Consider the following 18,154-nt stretch of genomic DNA (forward strand, 5'->3'; position numbering starts at 1 on the left):
ACAGGCTATGGATACCGCCTCAGAAATGGAGCTACGATCAGTCACCTCCTCTACATGGATGACATCAAGCTGTATGCTAAGAGCGAAAGGGACATAGACTCCCTGATCCACACAACCAGGATCTACAGCAGTGATATCGGAATGTCATTCGGGCTGGAGAAATGTAGTCGGATGGTGACTAAGAGGGGCAAGGTAGTTCACACTGAAGGGATCTCACTCCCTGAAGGAACAATAGCAGACATTGAAAACAGCTACAAGTACCTCGGTATACCACAGGCCAATGGCAACCTCGAATTAGCAACAAGGAAAGCGGCTACGACCAAATACCTCCAGCGGGTGAGGCAAGTCCTCAGAAGCCAGCTCAATGGCAAGAACAAGACCCGGGCAATAAACAGCTATGACCTGCCAGTGATCAGATACCCTGCAGGAATAATAAGGTGGCCAAAGGAAGAGATTCAGACCACGGATGTTAAGACCCGAAAACTCCTCACCATGCACTGAGGGTTCCATCCCAAGTCCAGCACCCTGAGACTGTACACAAGCCGTAAGGAAGGAGGCCGGGGACTAGTGAGTGTGAGAGCCACTGTCCAGGATGAAACATCCAAGCTCCATGAATACATCAAAGAGAAGGCTCCAACGGATGATGTACTCAGAGAATGTCTCAGTCAATGGGGAACAGAGGATGAGGTGCTGGAAGAGGGACAATCATGGGAGGAAAAGCCCCTACACGGGATGTACCACCGAACCATAGCAGAAGTGGCTGATCTCAAGAAGTCCTATCAGTGGCTAGAGAGGGCTGGCCTAAAGGACAGCACAGAGGCACTCATCCTGGCTGCCCAAGAGCAGGCCCTGAACACCAGAGCCATAGAGGCAGGGATATACCACACCAGACAAGACCCAAGGTGTAGGTTGTGCAAAGAGGCACCTGAGACAATCCAACACGTAACTGCAGGGTGTAAGATGCTGGCAGGGAAAGCCTACATGGAGCGCCATAACCAGGTGGCTGGCATAGTCTACCGAAACATCTGTGCGGAGTATGGACTGGAAACCCCAAGGTCAAAATGGGAAACACCTCCCAAGGTGGTGGAGAATGACCGAGCAAAAATCCTGTGGGACTTCCAGATACAGACTGACAAGATGGTAATGGCCAACCAACCATATATCGTGGTCATAGATAAAGGGGAAAGGAAAGCCGTTGTCGTGGATGTAGCGGTCCCGAGTGATGGGAACATCAGAAAGAAGGAACATGAGAAAATCGAGAAATACCAAGGGCTCAGAGAGGAGCTGGAGAGAGCCTGGAAGGTAAAGGTGACAGTCGTGCCTGTGGTGGTTGGAGCACTCGGGGCAGTGACCCCCAAACTAGACGAGTGGTTGCAACAGATCCCGGGAACAACATCGGATATCTCGGTCCAGAAAAGCGCAGTGCTGGGAACAGCACGGATACTGCGCAGAACCCTCAAGCTTCCTGGCCTCTGGTAGAGGACCCGAGCTGAAATGGGGACAGACACCACCCATGGTGGGTGAGACGAGGATTATATATCTCATCTCTCATCTCATTGATGAGAGATGATCATTGTGGCTGCCTTTCCAGCAGCTCCTGTGTTTTGCTTTTCTACTTTCATTTCTTTCATAACTTTGCTGTTGAGAAATGTAAATTTTTCCACTGCAAGACTAATAAAGGCCAATCCAATCCATTTTCCGTACCGCTTATTCCTCATTAGGGTCGCGGGGGTAGCCTATCCTACCTGTCTTCAAGCACGAGGCGGGGGACACCCTGAATTGGTTGCCAGCCAATCGCAGGGCACACAAAGACATACACAGTCACTCTCACACTCACACCTAGGGACAATTTGGAGTGGTCAATCTGTCTGCCATGCATGTTTTTGGAGTGTGGGAGGAAACCGGAGTACCCGGAGAAAACCCACGCGGGTCCGGGGAGAACATGCAAGCTCCACACAGGGAGGCCGAACCGGGACACGAACCGGCGACCTCTGCACTGTGAAGCCGGTGTGCTAACCACTCGACTACCGGGCCGCCCTGTATATATATATATATATATATATATATATATATATCAGAATCAGAAAACCTTTATTCGTCCCACAATGGGGAAATTTGCAGTCCACAGCAGCAATTGAAAAGGAATGGGGTTGGGGTGGGGGTGAAAGGATAGAAAACAAGATATTCTAAGCATAACAAAATAAGAATGTCAACTGTATACTATGGTAATGTAAATGTGTAAAACCGTTCCATAAAAAACTGTACATAGTGCAAGAATAAGAAATGCATTTTGATATATTGCATCAACCCATATTTACAAGTGTCCAGTTTTTTTTTACATGTGATCATTCAGAATTGTGAAGCCTGACAGCAGTCGGTAGGAACGAGCGGCAGTACCTTTCCTTCTTGCAGCGCGGGTGTAATAGTCTCTGGCTGAAGGAGCTACCCAGTGCTGTCAGGGTGGGTGGGAGGGGCTGTCCATCAGCCTTTAGTTTAGCTAGCGTCCGTCTGTTGCCCACCTCCTCCAGAGAGTCCAGCGAGCAGCGCAGGACAGAACTTGCCCTCTTGACAAGGCGCTCCAGTCTTTTCCTGTCGCGGGTGGTGATGCTGCCTGACCAGCAGACAATTCCATAGTGGATGGCTGAAGCCACCACAGAGTCATAGAAAGTCTTTAGGCGTGACCCCTGAACCCCAAAAGACCTTAGTTTCCTGAGTAGGAAGAGGGGACTCTGTCCCTTTTTTGATTTGGGCATCCGTGTTTGTAGACCAGTCCAGTTTATTGTTGAGAGTAACACCCAGGTACTTGTAGGAGGTCACCCTCTCAATGTCTGAACCCTGGATGTTCAACGGTGCAGGTGAGGATTGTTTCCTGCAGAAGTCCACCACCAGCTCCTTGGTTTTCCCGGTGTTGATCTGGAGGTGATTCTGCTGGCACCAGTCCACAAAGTCCTTTGTCAGTCCCCTGTACTCCCTATCGTCTCCCTCTGTAATGAGGCCGACAATAGCTGAGTCGTCAGAGAACTTCTGAAGGTGGCAGGTTGAGGTGTTGTAGTTGAAGTCCGAGGTGTAGCGGGTGAACAGGAATGGAGCCAGGACTGTCCCCTGCGACGCTCCGGTGCTGCAGAGAAGCCTATCCGACTCACAGTTCTCACATGTGTGTATATATATGTGTGTGTGTGTGTGTGTGTGTGTGTGTGTGTGTGTGTGTGTGTGTGTGTGTGTGTGTGTGTGTGTGTATATATATATATATACATGATGTACAAAAAGATTATTTATTAGGCAGCAGAGAAAGCACAGTTCAGGGGGAGCCAAAAGGGGAGAGAAGTTGTCTCCTGCAGATATAGACCACAGGAATGACATCATTTTAAAAGGAACCTATCAGCTACGAGATTCAAGGGTGAATGTGATATCAGCTTAAGGTTTTAACTGAGCTACATACATATATACTAAACTACATACATATATAGACTAACAGGTAAAAATAACTACAAATGAAATAACATTGGATGTTATTAGGATGTGTATATAAACTAGTTCCAACACTAACCATGCCCAATTCCACAAATGTATTATCCTTCATCCAGAGACATCACCGTTCCACTATCACTCTTGTGTAGTGTTGAGATCTACAGCGCTTTCGCGATGCATTTGGGAGAATACTCGAGATGGTCCTTATTTAGATCGCACAAGTGGATGTTTATTTGCCAGAGCACAGAGAGCAACCGCTTCTCTGCATCGTAAAAGAAGTCACTCACATCCATTGGCTTTGATCGCTACCAAAGCATGTGATGTCGCGTTGTAGCTGGGTTGCCAGATCCGCTCAATATTACAGCATTTCATAAAATGAGGGTACAATATAACTTTCTTCACACGCCCACTTAATTCTCAGTTTGCTGTAATGTAAACTAAGATAAACAGAACAATGTGAACTCTGTCTTACACATTTCAACTTCCAAAAACTGGGTGTAAACTCTCAAATACAATTGTTTCTGCCTATTGGTAGTCGTCAATAATGAAATCACCTTGTCACTTTTTGACTCTTTGGCATGAATATAATAATCAGCTGGGTTTTGCTTAAATTTATTACATCTTCTTTTCCTTTCGGCTTTTCCCTTCAAGGGGTCGCCGCAGCAAATCAGTGTCCTCCATCTTTAGAGGTTTGATCCGCATGCTTGTTTTGGCCAAGCTTTTATGTCGGATGTCCTTCCTGACACAACCCTCTGTATTTATCCGGGCTTGGGACCGGCACAAGAAGACATATGTCCCTTTGGACTCTGTTCCAGTTTTGACCAGATTGTTTGAGAGTGTAAAGTGATTTTTCTAGGTTTTGAACTTGGCCATCATACTTTTCTTCATAACCTTCTGGTGGTTTGATGTCATATTCCAAAGGCTCGTGTAAATACGCTGTTCTCACGTCCATCTGGTTAAGGAGTAAATTTTCCAGAGCTGCTTTTTTAAGCACCACTTTTATACTTGTTAGATTGGCTGTTGGTGAAAACGTCTCGACAGTCTATGTCCTTCACCTGGCTGTAGCCCTTTGTGACGAATCGTGCTTTGCATTTGTCTCTGCCATCTACATCACGTTTAGCATAGACCCATTTACCCCCTACTGTTTTCTTGCCCGCTGGTATGGTTGTTACAGTAAATGTGTTCTTGTCATTTAATGACTGAATTTCCTCATCCATGGCTTTTGCCCATTTTTGAGAATAGGTTGATCTCGTGGCCTCTGCATATGTTTGCGGAACACCACACACAAGGTGTTGGACGTTTCGCTTCTTATCCAAGAAACTTCGTCAGCAAACTAAAGTCTTACTGGTAGTTTAGGCCATATATATATATATATATATATATATATATATCAGAATCAGAATCATCTTTATTGCCAAGTATGTAGGACACACAAGGAATTTGTTTCCGGTAGAACATGCTGCACTAGTATCGTTGTCAAAAAAACTGCTAAGTGGCACTATACAGTTCCATTTTGGCTACTGTTGAAAGAGTTCAAAGAGTTAATGGCTTGGGGGAAGAAGCTGTTTAAATGTCTGCTGGATTTGGTGCGCATGGATCGGTAGCGCCTGCCTGAGGGGAGTAGCTGGAAAAGGTGGTGGGCAGGGTGCGGAGGGTCCAGTAGGATTTTCCGCGCCCTAGTTTGGATTCTTGCAGTGTGCAAGTCCTCGAGAGTGGGTAGGGCGGTGCCAATGATTTTTTCCGCCGTCCTAACTGTCCGTTGAAGTCGGATTTTGTCCATTTTTGTGGCGGCCCCGAACCAAACGGTGATGGAAGAACACAGGATGGATTCAATGACAGCCGTGTAGAAATGTTGCAGCACCTCCTGTGGCAGGCCATGCTTCTTTAGCAGCCTCAGGAAGTACATTCTCTGTTGGGCCTTTTTCAGGATAGAGTTGGTGTTGACCTCCCACTTCATGTCCTGGGAGACTGTGATTCCCAGGAACTTGAAGGTCTCAACGGTTGACACCAGGCAGTTGGATAGTGTGAGGGGTAGCTGTGGTGATGGATGTTTCCTGAAGTCCACCATCATCTCAACTGTCTTGAGCGTGTTCAGCTCCAGGTTGTGACGGCTGCACCAGAGCTCCAGCTGCTCCACTTGTTGTCGGTACGCAGACTCGTCGCCGTCTTTGATGAGACCGATGACCGTGGTGTCGTCTGCGAACTTTATGAATTTGACAGCTGGGTGCGTTGAGGTGCAGTCGTTCGTGTAGAGAGAGAAGAGCAATGGAGAGAGGACGCATCCCTGCGGGGCTCCAGTGCTCGTGGTTCGTGTTGTGGATGATATATTTCCCAGTCTGACCTGTTGTGTCCGTCCTGTCAGGAAGCTGAGGGTCCACTGGCAGATCGTGGGGGACACACCAAGCTGGAGAAGTTTGGGGATGAGGAGTTCTGGGATGATGGTATTGAACGCAGAGCTGTAGTCCACAAACAGGATCCTTGCGTAGGTTCCTGTGTTGTCAAGGTGGTCGAGGATGTGGTGCAGTCCGATGTTGACTGCATCCTCCACAGACCTGTTTGCCCGGTAGGCAAACTGAAGAGGATCTAGCAGAGGTCCGGTGATGTTCTTTAGGTGGTTCAGCACGAGGCGTTCAAAGGACTTCATGACCACAGACGTCAGAGCGACAGGTCTATAGTCGTTCAATCCCGATATATATATATATATATATATATATATATATATATATATATATATATATCCCTACTGTCCAGACAGGACTCTTAAGGTAGAGACAAAGGACTCTTTAAGGTAGAGAAAAGGAGTCAAAACATATCAGGAGAGCACTCACTAACTGTGGGTACCCTCAGTGGTCATTTAACAAATGTCAGAAAGAAAGAATAGGGAATGAAACCAAAAATTCTGAAGATACAAAAAGGAGAGGAGTAGCAGTACCTTACATTGCAGGAGTTTCTGAAAAACTACAAAGAGTCATATCACCGCCATGTCTGGACAGTAGAAAAAAAGCTAGCAACCACTCATTTGACGACAATGAGGTTAACATCTTAGCGAAATAAGATAGATGGTTTGAAGGGGAGTAAAAGAAGCGATTTTTATCAAACAACTAAATCCTTCATTAAACCGGTTTGGTGTATGAGGTTCAATTTGGATCCTTCATACAATAGCCTGCTTAGGCAACATAGGATTAGTAATACTGATGAGGTGATACCGGTCGAAGTGGGGCAATCAGGCCAGTCGTTAGTCAAGCAAATAGGAAATATCAGTGGAGCAGCTGCAGGGAGTAGTCCTCTCCTCCCCCCAACCTGAGATCAGGGACCTATCATAGCAGAGTCCGGCACCGCCATGTCTGGACAGTAGATGTTCGGTCAATTTACATGTTCACGTTTTCCCACCGAAAGGGATCCCAGAGAGACACACTGATACAACTCAACTCACTCTCGTTATTTATTGTTGATTGAGTTTTGAATACATTGGTTCCTTTTTGTTTGGTAGACGAGCAGTGAAGTAGGTCATAAACCTACAAATAGAAACAGAACATGAATGCAACTCATTCACAATCATTTCAATCAATACTTTGACATTATTTTAGGTTAAATCAACAGAAAGGTAGAACGAGAAAATGCAACATGTGGACTCACCGGCGGTGTGTCTTCCTTGGCTAACAAGAGCCACCTGGTTCAGACAGCATTTAACTGCACAGCCACACCCACTCACCGGCTGATCGGATTAACCCTTTCAAGTCTGTACTGAATGTAAAGCCAAGTTTAACATGCGATTTCCTTTTTACACAATACTTCCCACTTGACCGACTGATTACTCAGAGAGGTCACCCAACATTAAATCATATTACATTACATATTACATTACTTATTTACTGCACACGAAGGAGATGATGTCAATGTTCGGGCGCCTACCTTGACAGAGCATGGTTATGTGCGTGTTTTCATCTTCTTACTTCGTGTATGTGCAAGTGTGGGACCTGGAGGCAGCGCTAGGCTTGCACCTACCAGCCCTGAAGGTGTGAGGGCAATGACGTCGGGGCAGTGCCTGCAGAACCAGAGTGATGTCAGTCAAGGAAACCAGTGTCAGGCCTAGCTGGGCCATGCTGGTGTTCAACGGGGAGGAGGACCACCAGTCTCCTGACGTCTCTCCGTAAGATTATGGTTGTTTGCAGCGGCACGTCCTTCCTGCGTTGCCCGACTGCCAGTGGGGCAGGCAGGTCGGCACATATCCTTACATCTGCTGTTCGAACAAGTCCTTTCTTGTCTGGGTAGAAGGCCTGGATCCGTCCTAGCCGGAATTGTCCTTGTAGAGGGTTCTGGTCAGCAATCCACACAATGTCACTGGCTTCAACGTTCCTCTTCGTGTGGTGCCATTTTGCCCGCACAAATAGGTTTGGTCCAGCAAGTTCACGCCATTTTGACCAGAACATGTCCATGCTGATCTGAATGGCTCTGAGCCGGCGCCAGGGATGTATACACAAGTCGATTTCTCCTGTATCGCCTCTTTGTCCAGTCCGTCTGGAGTAGCCTGTTGGGTGTGATGTACTCAACTGAGTCCTCTTGTCGTTACGCCCTCGCATCAATTGGTCTTTCATTTGTTAGGTTAGCTGCCTGATAAAAGAGGGTTTGGAGTTCGCTCCAGGTGAATGAGCCTGCTGTCCCACCGAGGCTCATGAGGGCTCTCTTTAAGGGCTTTACTGCGGCTTCAGCAGCTCCGTTGCGATGAGGTGCGTCAGCCGGGTGGAACTCCCATGAACCACTCTGTTCCATTCTCGGCAGCTTTGTTCTGGATGGAAGCTTCCTGCAGGCTGGCCAGGCGCTTGTACAGTTCGTTCAAGGCAGGTTTAGCTCCAAGGAAATTTGTTCCTCGGTCAGACCAGAGTCTTTTTGGATGGCCTCTCAGGGCTACGAAACGAGAGTAAGCTTGGAGGAAGCTCTCAGATGATTGGTCGTCAAGAAGGTCTGCATGAACTGCTGTTGATGCCATGCAGCAGAACACTATGCCCCACACCTTCTTTCTGGTTCTTTTCTTGACGGCATCCCTGATTTCGAAAGGACCAAAGAGGTCAAGCGTGGTGTATTCGAATGGATTGGCACACTGTGAGCGCTCTGGTGGCAAATCGCTCATAATCTGCTGGCACATTCTCACCTTCATTTTGCGGCAGGCAACACAGTTATTTATAAATATCTTGACAGTTCTTCGACCTTGCAATATTCCTTGTGCGCAACAGTGTGGCAGCAAAGCCTTCGTGGTTCTTTTCATGAGCTTTTCTTCCCAACAGAGTTGCTAACCATGCATGGAAAGGGATTAGTGGAACGGTTGTCCCGTTTTCTCTGCAGGCCTGGATTCTGTCTCCACAGAGAAAAATTCCTGTGTTTGTATCTTGTGGACCACGAAACGATCCAGTGCAGTGTCTTGGAACTTAACTCCATCTTGAGCAGCGAGGGCCAGATCTTGGAAGGCTTCTGTCCTTCCTTCGGCAGTCAGTATGAAGCCGTTTGCCTCCCACTTTAGCCTATCAGGTGTCCGGCGTTTACTTCTCGGCCAGGTCTCTGCGGCTCTTCGGGTCCAGGCTTTGGTTCCACATAGTTTTGACAGGGAACTGAATCGCTGAAGCTCCACAAGGTGCACCAGTCCAATGCTCCAGGTTCTTTGTTTGCCAAGTGCTTGTGATGAATCTGGGGCAACTGGAGACACTGTGTTTTGGAGGGCAATTTCCTCTTTGGGATCTGTTCTGATGTCAGACGCGCAAGGGCCAGTCTTTCCCTTTTGTTTTGACAGGGCCCTGGTGACTGCTGCGGAAAACCCTTTCCTTTGTAGCTTTCCAACCTTTTCAGCAGCTGAAGGTATTATTTCACTGGCCATATTCATGGACCAGTCTGCTTCTGGCCACTGTAGGATCTCAGGGCCTTTCCGCCACTTGGACCCTTCATTTAGTTCCTCGGGGTTTGCCCCCCCCTAGTGAGGATGTCAGCGATATTTTGGCTGCCTTCGATCCACCTTCAATCGTCCACTTGACCATCTATCTGAATCTCGCCAATTCGATTAGCGAAAAACATTTGATAGCCATAGCTGTCCTTTTGGATAGCTGCCAGGATCGTTTGGCTGTCGACGAAGTGGATCCAGCGCTTTACTCTAATGTGGCAATGCTTCTCGAAGTATTTCTTTATGCGGGTAGCAAAGACTGCGCCACAAAGTTCTGCCTTGATAACATCCTCCTTTTGGTCCAGGGGAGTAAGTTTAGCTTTGGATTCCACCAACTTTATAACGACTCCATTTGGGGTTGTCCACCGAAGGTAGAGCACTTTTCCATATGAGGATTCGCTCCCGTCCGAAAATGTAAAGCCCATTGGTGGGCCTAGAGCTCCAGGTGGTGTGAGACTCCTCTCGAACGTGACTTGGCCAAGCCTTACGTACTCCTCAAAGAGTGTTATTGCAGCTTCTCGAAGTCTTGGTGAGAGAGGGACGTCCCAAAATGTCTTTGCCTGGGTTGTCTTTGCCAGCTTCTTGGAGGGACTCCCGTACCAGCATGACTCCCTTTTGCTTAGCTGGTGAGGCGAGACTAATTGGGGCGTAGAACCCTGCAATTTGGCTTAGCAGCATCCGCCTTGTCAGGGGGTTTGGTGTGCCTTCCCTGACCAGCTCCTCTCTCAGATTGAGCCCTGTTCTCATTTTCCCTCTTTTCTTGGAGAAGTTGATGGAGGTTATCACCCGAAGCATGTCTGTCTCTGGTTCGTAGCCAACGCCCAGCGCTTTGTTCTCCTCATCCTTCATTTGGTTTGGCAGCACGAAGGTCCTGGGATTTGTTGTTTTGGCCCTGATGTCAGCAGGTGTACTATCCTCCCACTTTGGTGTGACAGGATCCATGGCTTGAGGAAGAAACCCCCCGCTGTCAGAATAGCCTCCACCCCCCCTGGTCATTTTTGCAGGGTTTCAAGGTCATCGTGTGATGTCAAGATGTCATCCACGTAGCTATCCTCCATTAGAACGTGGTGCTCTTCAATCATGTCAGCGAACTGGGGAAGGTTGGCGGTTTCCCTCATGGCGACTTGGGCGATACAACCAGCTGGTTTGTCACCGATGTTTACCCTGACAACTGCAAACACCTCTATTTCATCTTCTGGGTGGTCTCTCCAGAGGAAGCGGTGTAGGTGGACTTCCTTTTCCTTCAGCCACACTGAGTTATACATTTTTTTCACATCTCCCAGTGCAGTGTGTTGTCCACTCCTGAACCTCAGAAGCATTCCCCGTATTGGGTTGAGAACATCGGGACTCTTGTACAGGAGATTGTTGAGACTCATCCCTCGGAACTCTTGGCTGCTGTTCCACACTTCTCACAGGGGTTGAAGTGGAGTGAGGATTAGGTGCAACTAGATGACTTACATACCATGTTGGTCTGGTCCAGCTATTGATTTCCTCATTAGAGAGTTTGATAGCAGCTCCTCTGGCAACCATTTCATGAATTTGTTCTTTGTATGCGGCTTTCCAGACAGGTTCCTTCTCCAGACGTCTTTCAGTATTCCTGAACGTCGCTTCAACTGCTTGACGGTTTTCTGGCAGTGTTGCAGGGTTACCCTTCCACGGATACGCTGCGTCCCAATGGGGAGAATCACTGTGTTTGTCAGCCAACACGTAAGTGAGGCAGTCCTTTATCTTCTCCAGGTCATTTTCTTCCTTGAGAGTCATTTCCTTCCCTCCTGGGGAACACTTGCCGCACCTGCAGCCACCACATAAGGGACTACAGACTGCTCCAATGCTGTCCCACTTGAACCATTCGAGGACCTCCTTGTTTGTAGCTGTGAGGCTCTGGGCAAGTGCTCTCTCCTCCGCTGCTTGGACAAAGACTGTCTCTTTACAGGCCGGCGAGGCAGACCTCATACTCCTTTCAGAGCGGTACACAGCCAAGTCGATAGCCTCAATCAGGTTGGGGTGGGTTCCTCCAACAGTCTTGCCCAATGGGCCATCCCACAGCACGAGGTCCCCCACAATCTTGGTTGGCTGGGGAACAAGTCGACCCTCGCGGTGACTGATCAGTAGGTCTATTTTCTTTGGCCGTACTAGTTCATCAGCGGCAACGTCAGGGAAGAATTTTTTCAATTGCCTGGGTGAAACAGGCTGGTTCACCTCAGCAATGTTATGTAGGCCATAGCAGAGAATCTTATGTTCATCCACTTTTCCCTTGGGGGTTTGTTGTTTCCCTTGGGGGTTGTTCTCACCTGACAGACCAAGGCGGTTGGCTGCTTCATAAGTAATGTAGTTTGTATCAGAAGCGAGGTCAATGAGGGTGCCAATTAGACAGCCTGAGGTTGTTGTTGCTTTCAGCAGCATCATCACTACTGGGTATTCCTTCAGTCCATCTCCAGCATTGGTGCATACAGTTGATGAGACTTTGTTCGAGAATACCTTCTTGCACTTTTCTCTTCGTTCTGGTGTCAGTTCCGCCAGAAACTCCTCCTGCCTCTTAGTCAAGCCAATTCTCTTTTCTCCAGCTTGTTTGCTGCTTTGATTCTCACACTTGTCTCTTTTTGGTGATGGTGGCTCAGGACAGAGGAGATAGTTGTGGTCTGAGACCCCTGCTTCCCGACACACTGGTTTTGTGCAGAGGAATTTGGTGGTACAACCTTTGCCATCCTTGGTGTGAGGCCGCAAGCATTTGAAGCATGACCCAATCTTCTTTAGATGAGCCTTTTTTTCCAGCAAGGTCTTGTTCCTTGAAGGTTTTGCACACAAATAGCCTGCCAGCATGCGTGTTGTCACCACACACAGTGCAGCTCATCGGATCGTCCTTTTGACCTGCAGCAGATTTAGAGGCTTTCTTCACTTTCACGACTGATGAACTTTTCTCCACTGCATCTTTTTCTAAGGAGGTGGGCTCTAATTGGTCCAATTCTTCCAGGATTGCTTCCTGTTTCTTTAGAAAGTCCAGGAGGCAGTCAAAGTGGTTCAATGGGGAGAATCCGCTAGCAGGGTTAGTTCTGTGTACAATCCACTCCTTTTTTAGTGTGCTGAGAAGCTTGCTCTCCAGAGACTGGCAGACCACCCGATTCTTGACGGCATCCTCTTCTCCAAGGATCTGAAGGCTGCAAAGCGCTCTTTCCACAGCCTGAATCAGTTCTATGGTTTTGCTGGGGTTGTTGCCTTTAAGAGAGGGAAGAGCCTGGACTTCATTTGTGATTAGCCAGACAATCTTCTGCTTGTTCCCATACTTGTTATCCAGCAGTCTGAACACGTCATCTGCGGAACCACAGCTGGAGAGAACAAGTTCCCTTTTTACCTTCTCATGCAGGCTGCTTAGTAGGTGAAACTTTCTCACAGCTTCTGCTCCCTGTGGGTTACCTAGTTGTTGCAGGTCCACCCACTCGGCCTTCCACCTGTAGTAGTCCCTCATGTCACCGGAGAAAGTGGGTAGCCGCGCCCTTTCAAGGCTGATTTGAGGCTTGAAATCAAATGCTCCTTGCTGCACAGTTCTGGGGCTGATTTGTGGTGAGAAAGGCTGGGTGGTTGTGTTGGAAATTGCCATTCCAAGGTTGGAGGTTAGTGCTTTCTTGGTGTTATGTTCAGGCTTTGGTTCCACAGGCTTATCTGGGAGAGAAAGGGTGTCTGTGCTGGACATTCCCACTCCGAAGTTGGAGGCCAGTGTTGCACCACTTGGCTCCTCCTTTTCCTCCTCTTCCAGCTTGTCACACAAAGCCAGGAGCCTCTTACTCAGCGTTCGGTAGCATATTCTTAGGTCCACTACCTTGGAGGCAGGAATCAACTCCTTCCATTCCACCAGCATGTCACTGAGTTCGGCGACTTCTCTGTCTAGGCCTTTATTCCCCAGCCTGCGGTCCTTGATTGGTTGCTGAGGGCTGACTTCGTCCTCCTCAGCCTGAGTAACTGCAGACTCAGCGATTTTAGACTGGGCAGGGAACATGTCATTGCCATATCCTTTCCAAAAGGCTTCTTGTGTGGCTCGTTTCACCTCAAGGAACTTTGCCTCGCACTCAGCGGTCAGCCTGTCGACCTCCACTGCAGACTCTCTGACCGTCTCATCGTCTGATTCTCTTAGGGCGTTGGCATACTCAAGCCCGTCACCAACAACTTTAGAGAAGTCCATCTTGAAGCTCCTCCACTCATTTGGAACATCACTTGGGTCCAGGAGTCCAGCCGCCACATAAGTCGTCAAAGCATTTCCTTTTCTGGTGAATGAGGCCTGTGCTTTTGATCGTGCACTCTTAAGTTTTTTCAAGTCATCCATCTCAATTCCGTTTCTGTTGACTGGAGAGCCGACTATTTGACCAGTGGGGTCCTAGTTGAGGGGCTTTGTTCCACTTTATTGGTGCAATTGGCATTTGGCCAACTGGAATTTCTAAAGATGAATTGATTGGATTTGTCTTTGTGGTCTGAAACCCAGTTACAGACTACTGTACCGGGTGGCACAGTTGGTTGCTTTGGGTTAAGCTTAACCAGCAGTTCCAGGTGGGCTCCAGTCAGTCACTGGAGTGTTAGGTCGGCAAGGGCTGGGTTGGCTTTGCCTTTCAGGTGAGCAAGCTGCTGCTGCACCAGTCCAGTGCAGTGAGCGGCGGTTTATGACTGTTCGGTCAATTTACGTTTTCACGTTTTCCCACCGAAAGGGATCCCAGAGACACACACTGATACAACACAACTCACTCTCGTTATTTATTGTTAATTGAGTTTTGAATAAATTGGTTCCTTTTTGTTTGGTAGATGAGCAGTGAAGTAGGTCATAAACCTACAAATAGAAACACAGAACATGAATGCAACTCATTCACAATCATTTCAATCAATACTTTGACATTATTTTAGGTTAAATCAACAGAAAGGTAGAACGAGAAAATGCAACATGTGGACTCACCGGCGGTGTGTCTCCCTTGGCTAACAAGAGCCACCTGGTTCAGACAGCATTTAACTGCACAGCCACACCCACTCACCGGCTGATCAGATTAACCCTTTCAAGTCTGTACTGCATGTAAAACCAAGTTTAACATGCGATTTCCTTTTTACACAACAGTAGATATATATATATATATATATATATATATATATATATATATATATATATATATATATATATATATATATATATATATATATATATGAATGAAGAATCATGAAACACTGGACGCGCCGCAGGGAACAGTACTGGCTCCATTCCTCTTCACCCTCTACACCTCGGACTTCAACTACAACACCCCAACCTGCCACCTTCAGAAGTTCTCTGACGACTCAGCTATTGTCGGCCTCATTACAGAGGGAGACGATAGGGAGTACAGGGGACTGACAAAGGACTTTGTGGACTGGTGCCAGCAGAATCACCTCCAGATCAACACCGGCAAAACCATGGTGGATTTCTGCAGGAAACAATCGTCACCTGCACCATTGAACATCCAGGGTTCGGACATTGAGAGGGTGACCTCCTACAAGTACCTGGGTGTTACTCTCAACAATAAACTGGACTGGACAACAAACACGGATGCCCTAATCAAAAAGGGACAGAGTCGCCTCTTCCTCCTCAGGAAACTGAGGTCTTTTGGAGTTCAGGGGTCACTCCTAAAGACTTTCTATGACTCTGTGGTGGCATCAGCCATCCACTATGGCATTGTCTGCTGGTCAGGCAGCATCACCACCCGGGACAGAAAAAGACTGGAGCGCTTTGTCAAGCGGGCCAGTTCTGTCGTGGGCTGCTCGCTGGACTCTCTAGAGGAGGTGGGCAACAGACGGACGCTAGCTAAACTAAAAGCTATGACGGACAGCCCCTCCCACCCCCTCCTGCCCATCCTGACAGCTCTGGGTAGCTCCTTTAGCCAGAGACTATTACACCCGCGCTGCAAGAAGGAGAGGTACCGCCGCTCGTTCCTACCGACTGCTGTCAGGCTTCACAATTCCCAATGATCACATGTGAAAAAAAAAAAAAAAAAACTGGACACTTGTAAATATGGGTTGTTGCAATATATCTAAATGCATTTCTTGATTCTGCACTATGTACAGTCTTGTTTATAGAACGGTTTTTGCACATCTACATTTGCACAGTATACAGTTGACATTTTTATTTTGTTATGCTTAGAATATCTTGTTTTCTATCCTTTCACTCCCACCCCATCCCCATCCCTCTTCAATTGCTGCTGTGGACTGCAAATTTCCCCATTGCGGGACGAATAAAGGTATTCTGATTCTGATTCTGATGTTATTCTATCCATGTGTGCCAATGGATGGTCCTCACATGAGATTAGCCTTGATGTTGAGAGTGGTGTGGGAGCTGTGCCTCAGGGATGGGAGGTTGTGAATTTGGGACACATCATCAGTAGTGTGCCAAAGAATCATTGGGTGTTTCGGCCTTTTAATCACTAGACACCCTCATCGATGGTGGCCAGCGACAGGTTGATCACACCCGCGCTTGTGTCCCATGCCCAATCAGATGTTGAGAAGCTGGTGGGGGGGAGGCGTGTTGTGTCTTAGGTTGCTGTGCTATGAGCCCAACAAGGGTCCTTCCTCTTCATCCAGATCCACTGGCTGCTTCTTTCTGCGGCTTCAGAGACTGATCTGTGCCGCAGAGCCTGTCCGTGGATACCCAGGTCTTTTAGCAGCCTGATGGTGGAGGAAGCCACAAAGCCCCTGCATCCAACTTCAATTGGATATACCTTAGCTTTCCATCCCCGCTGTTGCGCATCCACTGCGAGTTCTGTGTAGCGCAGCTTCTTGTGCTCATAGGCCTCTTCAACAGAGTTTTCCCACGGGACTGTGAGTTCTGCGATGTAGACAGCCTTGAGTGAAGGGGACCAGAGCACCAAGTCTGGTCTGAGGGTGGTGGCTGCAATCTCCGCTGGGAAAACTAATTGCTGGCCAATGTCGAACCCGCATCTCCCAACCGTGGGCCCTGGATAGCTGTCCAACTTCTGGTTTGGCAGGAGGATGGTTGGGCTTTTTCTGTCCCTCTCGGATGAAAATCAATGGTGCTGTGCTGGACGTGGTGGCTCTCATTGGCAAGGAGTTGATGGTATTCCTCTTGCTCTCAAGGACAACTGCCAAACTCTTCAGGACCTGGTTGTGCCTCCAGGTGTTGCGGCCTTGTGTGAGGCTGGTCTTACAACCGGTCAGGATGTGTTTGAGAGTTCCTGGAGTTCGACAGAGGTCACAGGTTGGATCTTCGCCATACCATTGGTGGAGTTTTTTTGGAGATGGGAGCACATCATTGATAGCTCTGATGATGAAGCTGATGTTGCTTGCCTCCATTTCCCAGGGATCCCTCGAGGTGAACTTTCTCTTCTCCAGGCCTTCCCACCTCATCCATTGTCCCTGCTTGGCAAGAGAGACAGCCTGTGCAATTCTTTCAGCTTCCTCTTGGCGGCGCACCTTTGACATCACTATTTTCCTTCTTTCCGATGTTGAAGCCTTACGCCAAGAAGGTTTGTTTGTAAGGCCAAACCCCCCCTCTTCCTAGCTGAACGTGTCCCACAATGTCGCTGTGCCTTAGGGCTGCTGTGGCCTGCTGCACTGCAATGGATGGCGTCCATTTCCGTCCAGTTGATAGGGGGGTGCAGCTTGACTGATCTTCCGGTCTCTGGAGTCTGTGAGGGTCATCTGAAGTCTCTTCAGTGAGGCTTGTGATTGGAAGCTCAAGGACCCCTTTGCCATAAAGGACGATGTTGGTCAGACAGCGTGTAACACCAAGCCAGCGTTTCACATATCTAGTGATGGCTCGCTCCATCTTCTCCACAGTTGAGCGTGGGACCCCATAGACTGTGAGTGGCCACATTACCCGAGGGAGAAGTCCAAACTGCAGACACCCGAGCTTGAGCTTTCCTGGCAGTGGAGTCTTGTTGATATTTTCCAGACTATTGGTGATGTCCTGCTTTAGTTGCTGCACTTGATCTTTGTCTCTGAGGCTTGCATTGTACCACCTGCCCAGGCTTTTGACCGGTTCCTCAGAAACCGTTTGTATTGGGTCATCACCAATGCAGAACTTCACATTTTTTAGCTGTCCCTTGACGATTGAGATGCTGCGTGACTTGTTCGGCTTGATTTTCATCCGGGCCCATTTGATGTCTTCCTGCAGTTTTCCAAGAAGCCGCCTGGTGCAAGCTGCGGTAGTTGTCAAGGTGGTCATGTCATCCATGTATGCCCGGATAGGTGGGAGGTGGATCCCATTCCTTGTTCACTCACCCCCCACCACCCACCTTGAGGCCCTGATGATGACCTCCATGGCCATTTTGAAGGCCAGGGGTGAAATTGTACAAACTGCCATGATGCCGACTTCTACCCGCTGCCATGATGTTGTGAAGTCAGCTGTTGTGAAGCAGAGTCGCAGGTCTTCGAAGTAGGCTTTTACCAAGGCAGTAATGGGTAATGGAACATGGAAGAAGTTGAAGGATTCCCAGAGAAGGTTATGGGGAACTGAGCCAAAGGCATTGGCCAGGTCAAGGAAGAAGACATGAAGATTGTCTTTCATATATATATATATATATATATATATATATATATATATATATATACATATATATATATACATATATATATATATATATATATATATATGTATATATATATATATATATATATATATATATATATGTATATGTATATATATGTATGCATATATATATATATATATATATATATATATATATATATATATATATATATATATATATATATATATATAGGGCATAATCTACCAGTAAGACT

The 18,154-nt window shown here is 47.7% G+C and overlaps 1 protein-coding gene across 1 annotated transcript; it reads left to right on the top strand.

Annotated features, from left to right (window-relative positions):
- The first annotated feature begins 433 nt into the window (after positions 1-433).
- On the top strand, positions 434-7,760 carry LOC148891950 (uncharacterized). The gene is made up of 2 exons (XM_089008688.1): positions 434-1,347; positions 7,641-7,760. The coding sequence occupies exons 1-2, from the start codon at positions 733-735 to the stop codon at positions 7,758-7,760; spliced, it is 735 nt and encodes a 244-aa protein (XP_088864814.1). The 5' UTR covers positions 434-732.
- The last annotated feature ends 10,394 nt before the right edge of the window (positions 7,761-18,154 follow it).

Source organism: Hippocampus bargibanti, linkage group LG11, assembly GCF_051943395.1.
Source record: "Hippocampus bargibanti isolate YZ-2025 linkage group LG11, ASM5194339v1, whole genome shotgun sequence".
In the NCBI taxonomy this organism is placed as follows: Eukaryota; Metazoa; Chordata; class Actinopteri; order Syngnathiformes; family Syngnathidae; genus Hippocampus; species Hippocampus bargibanti.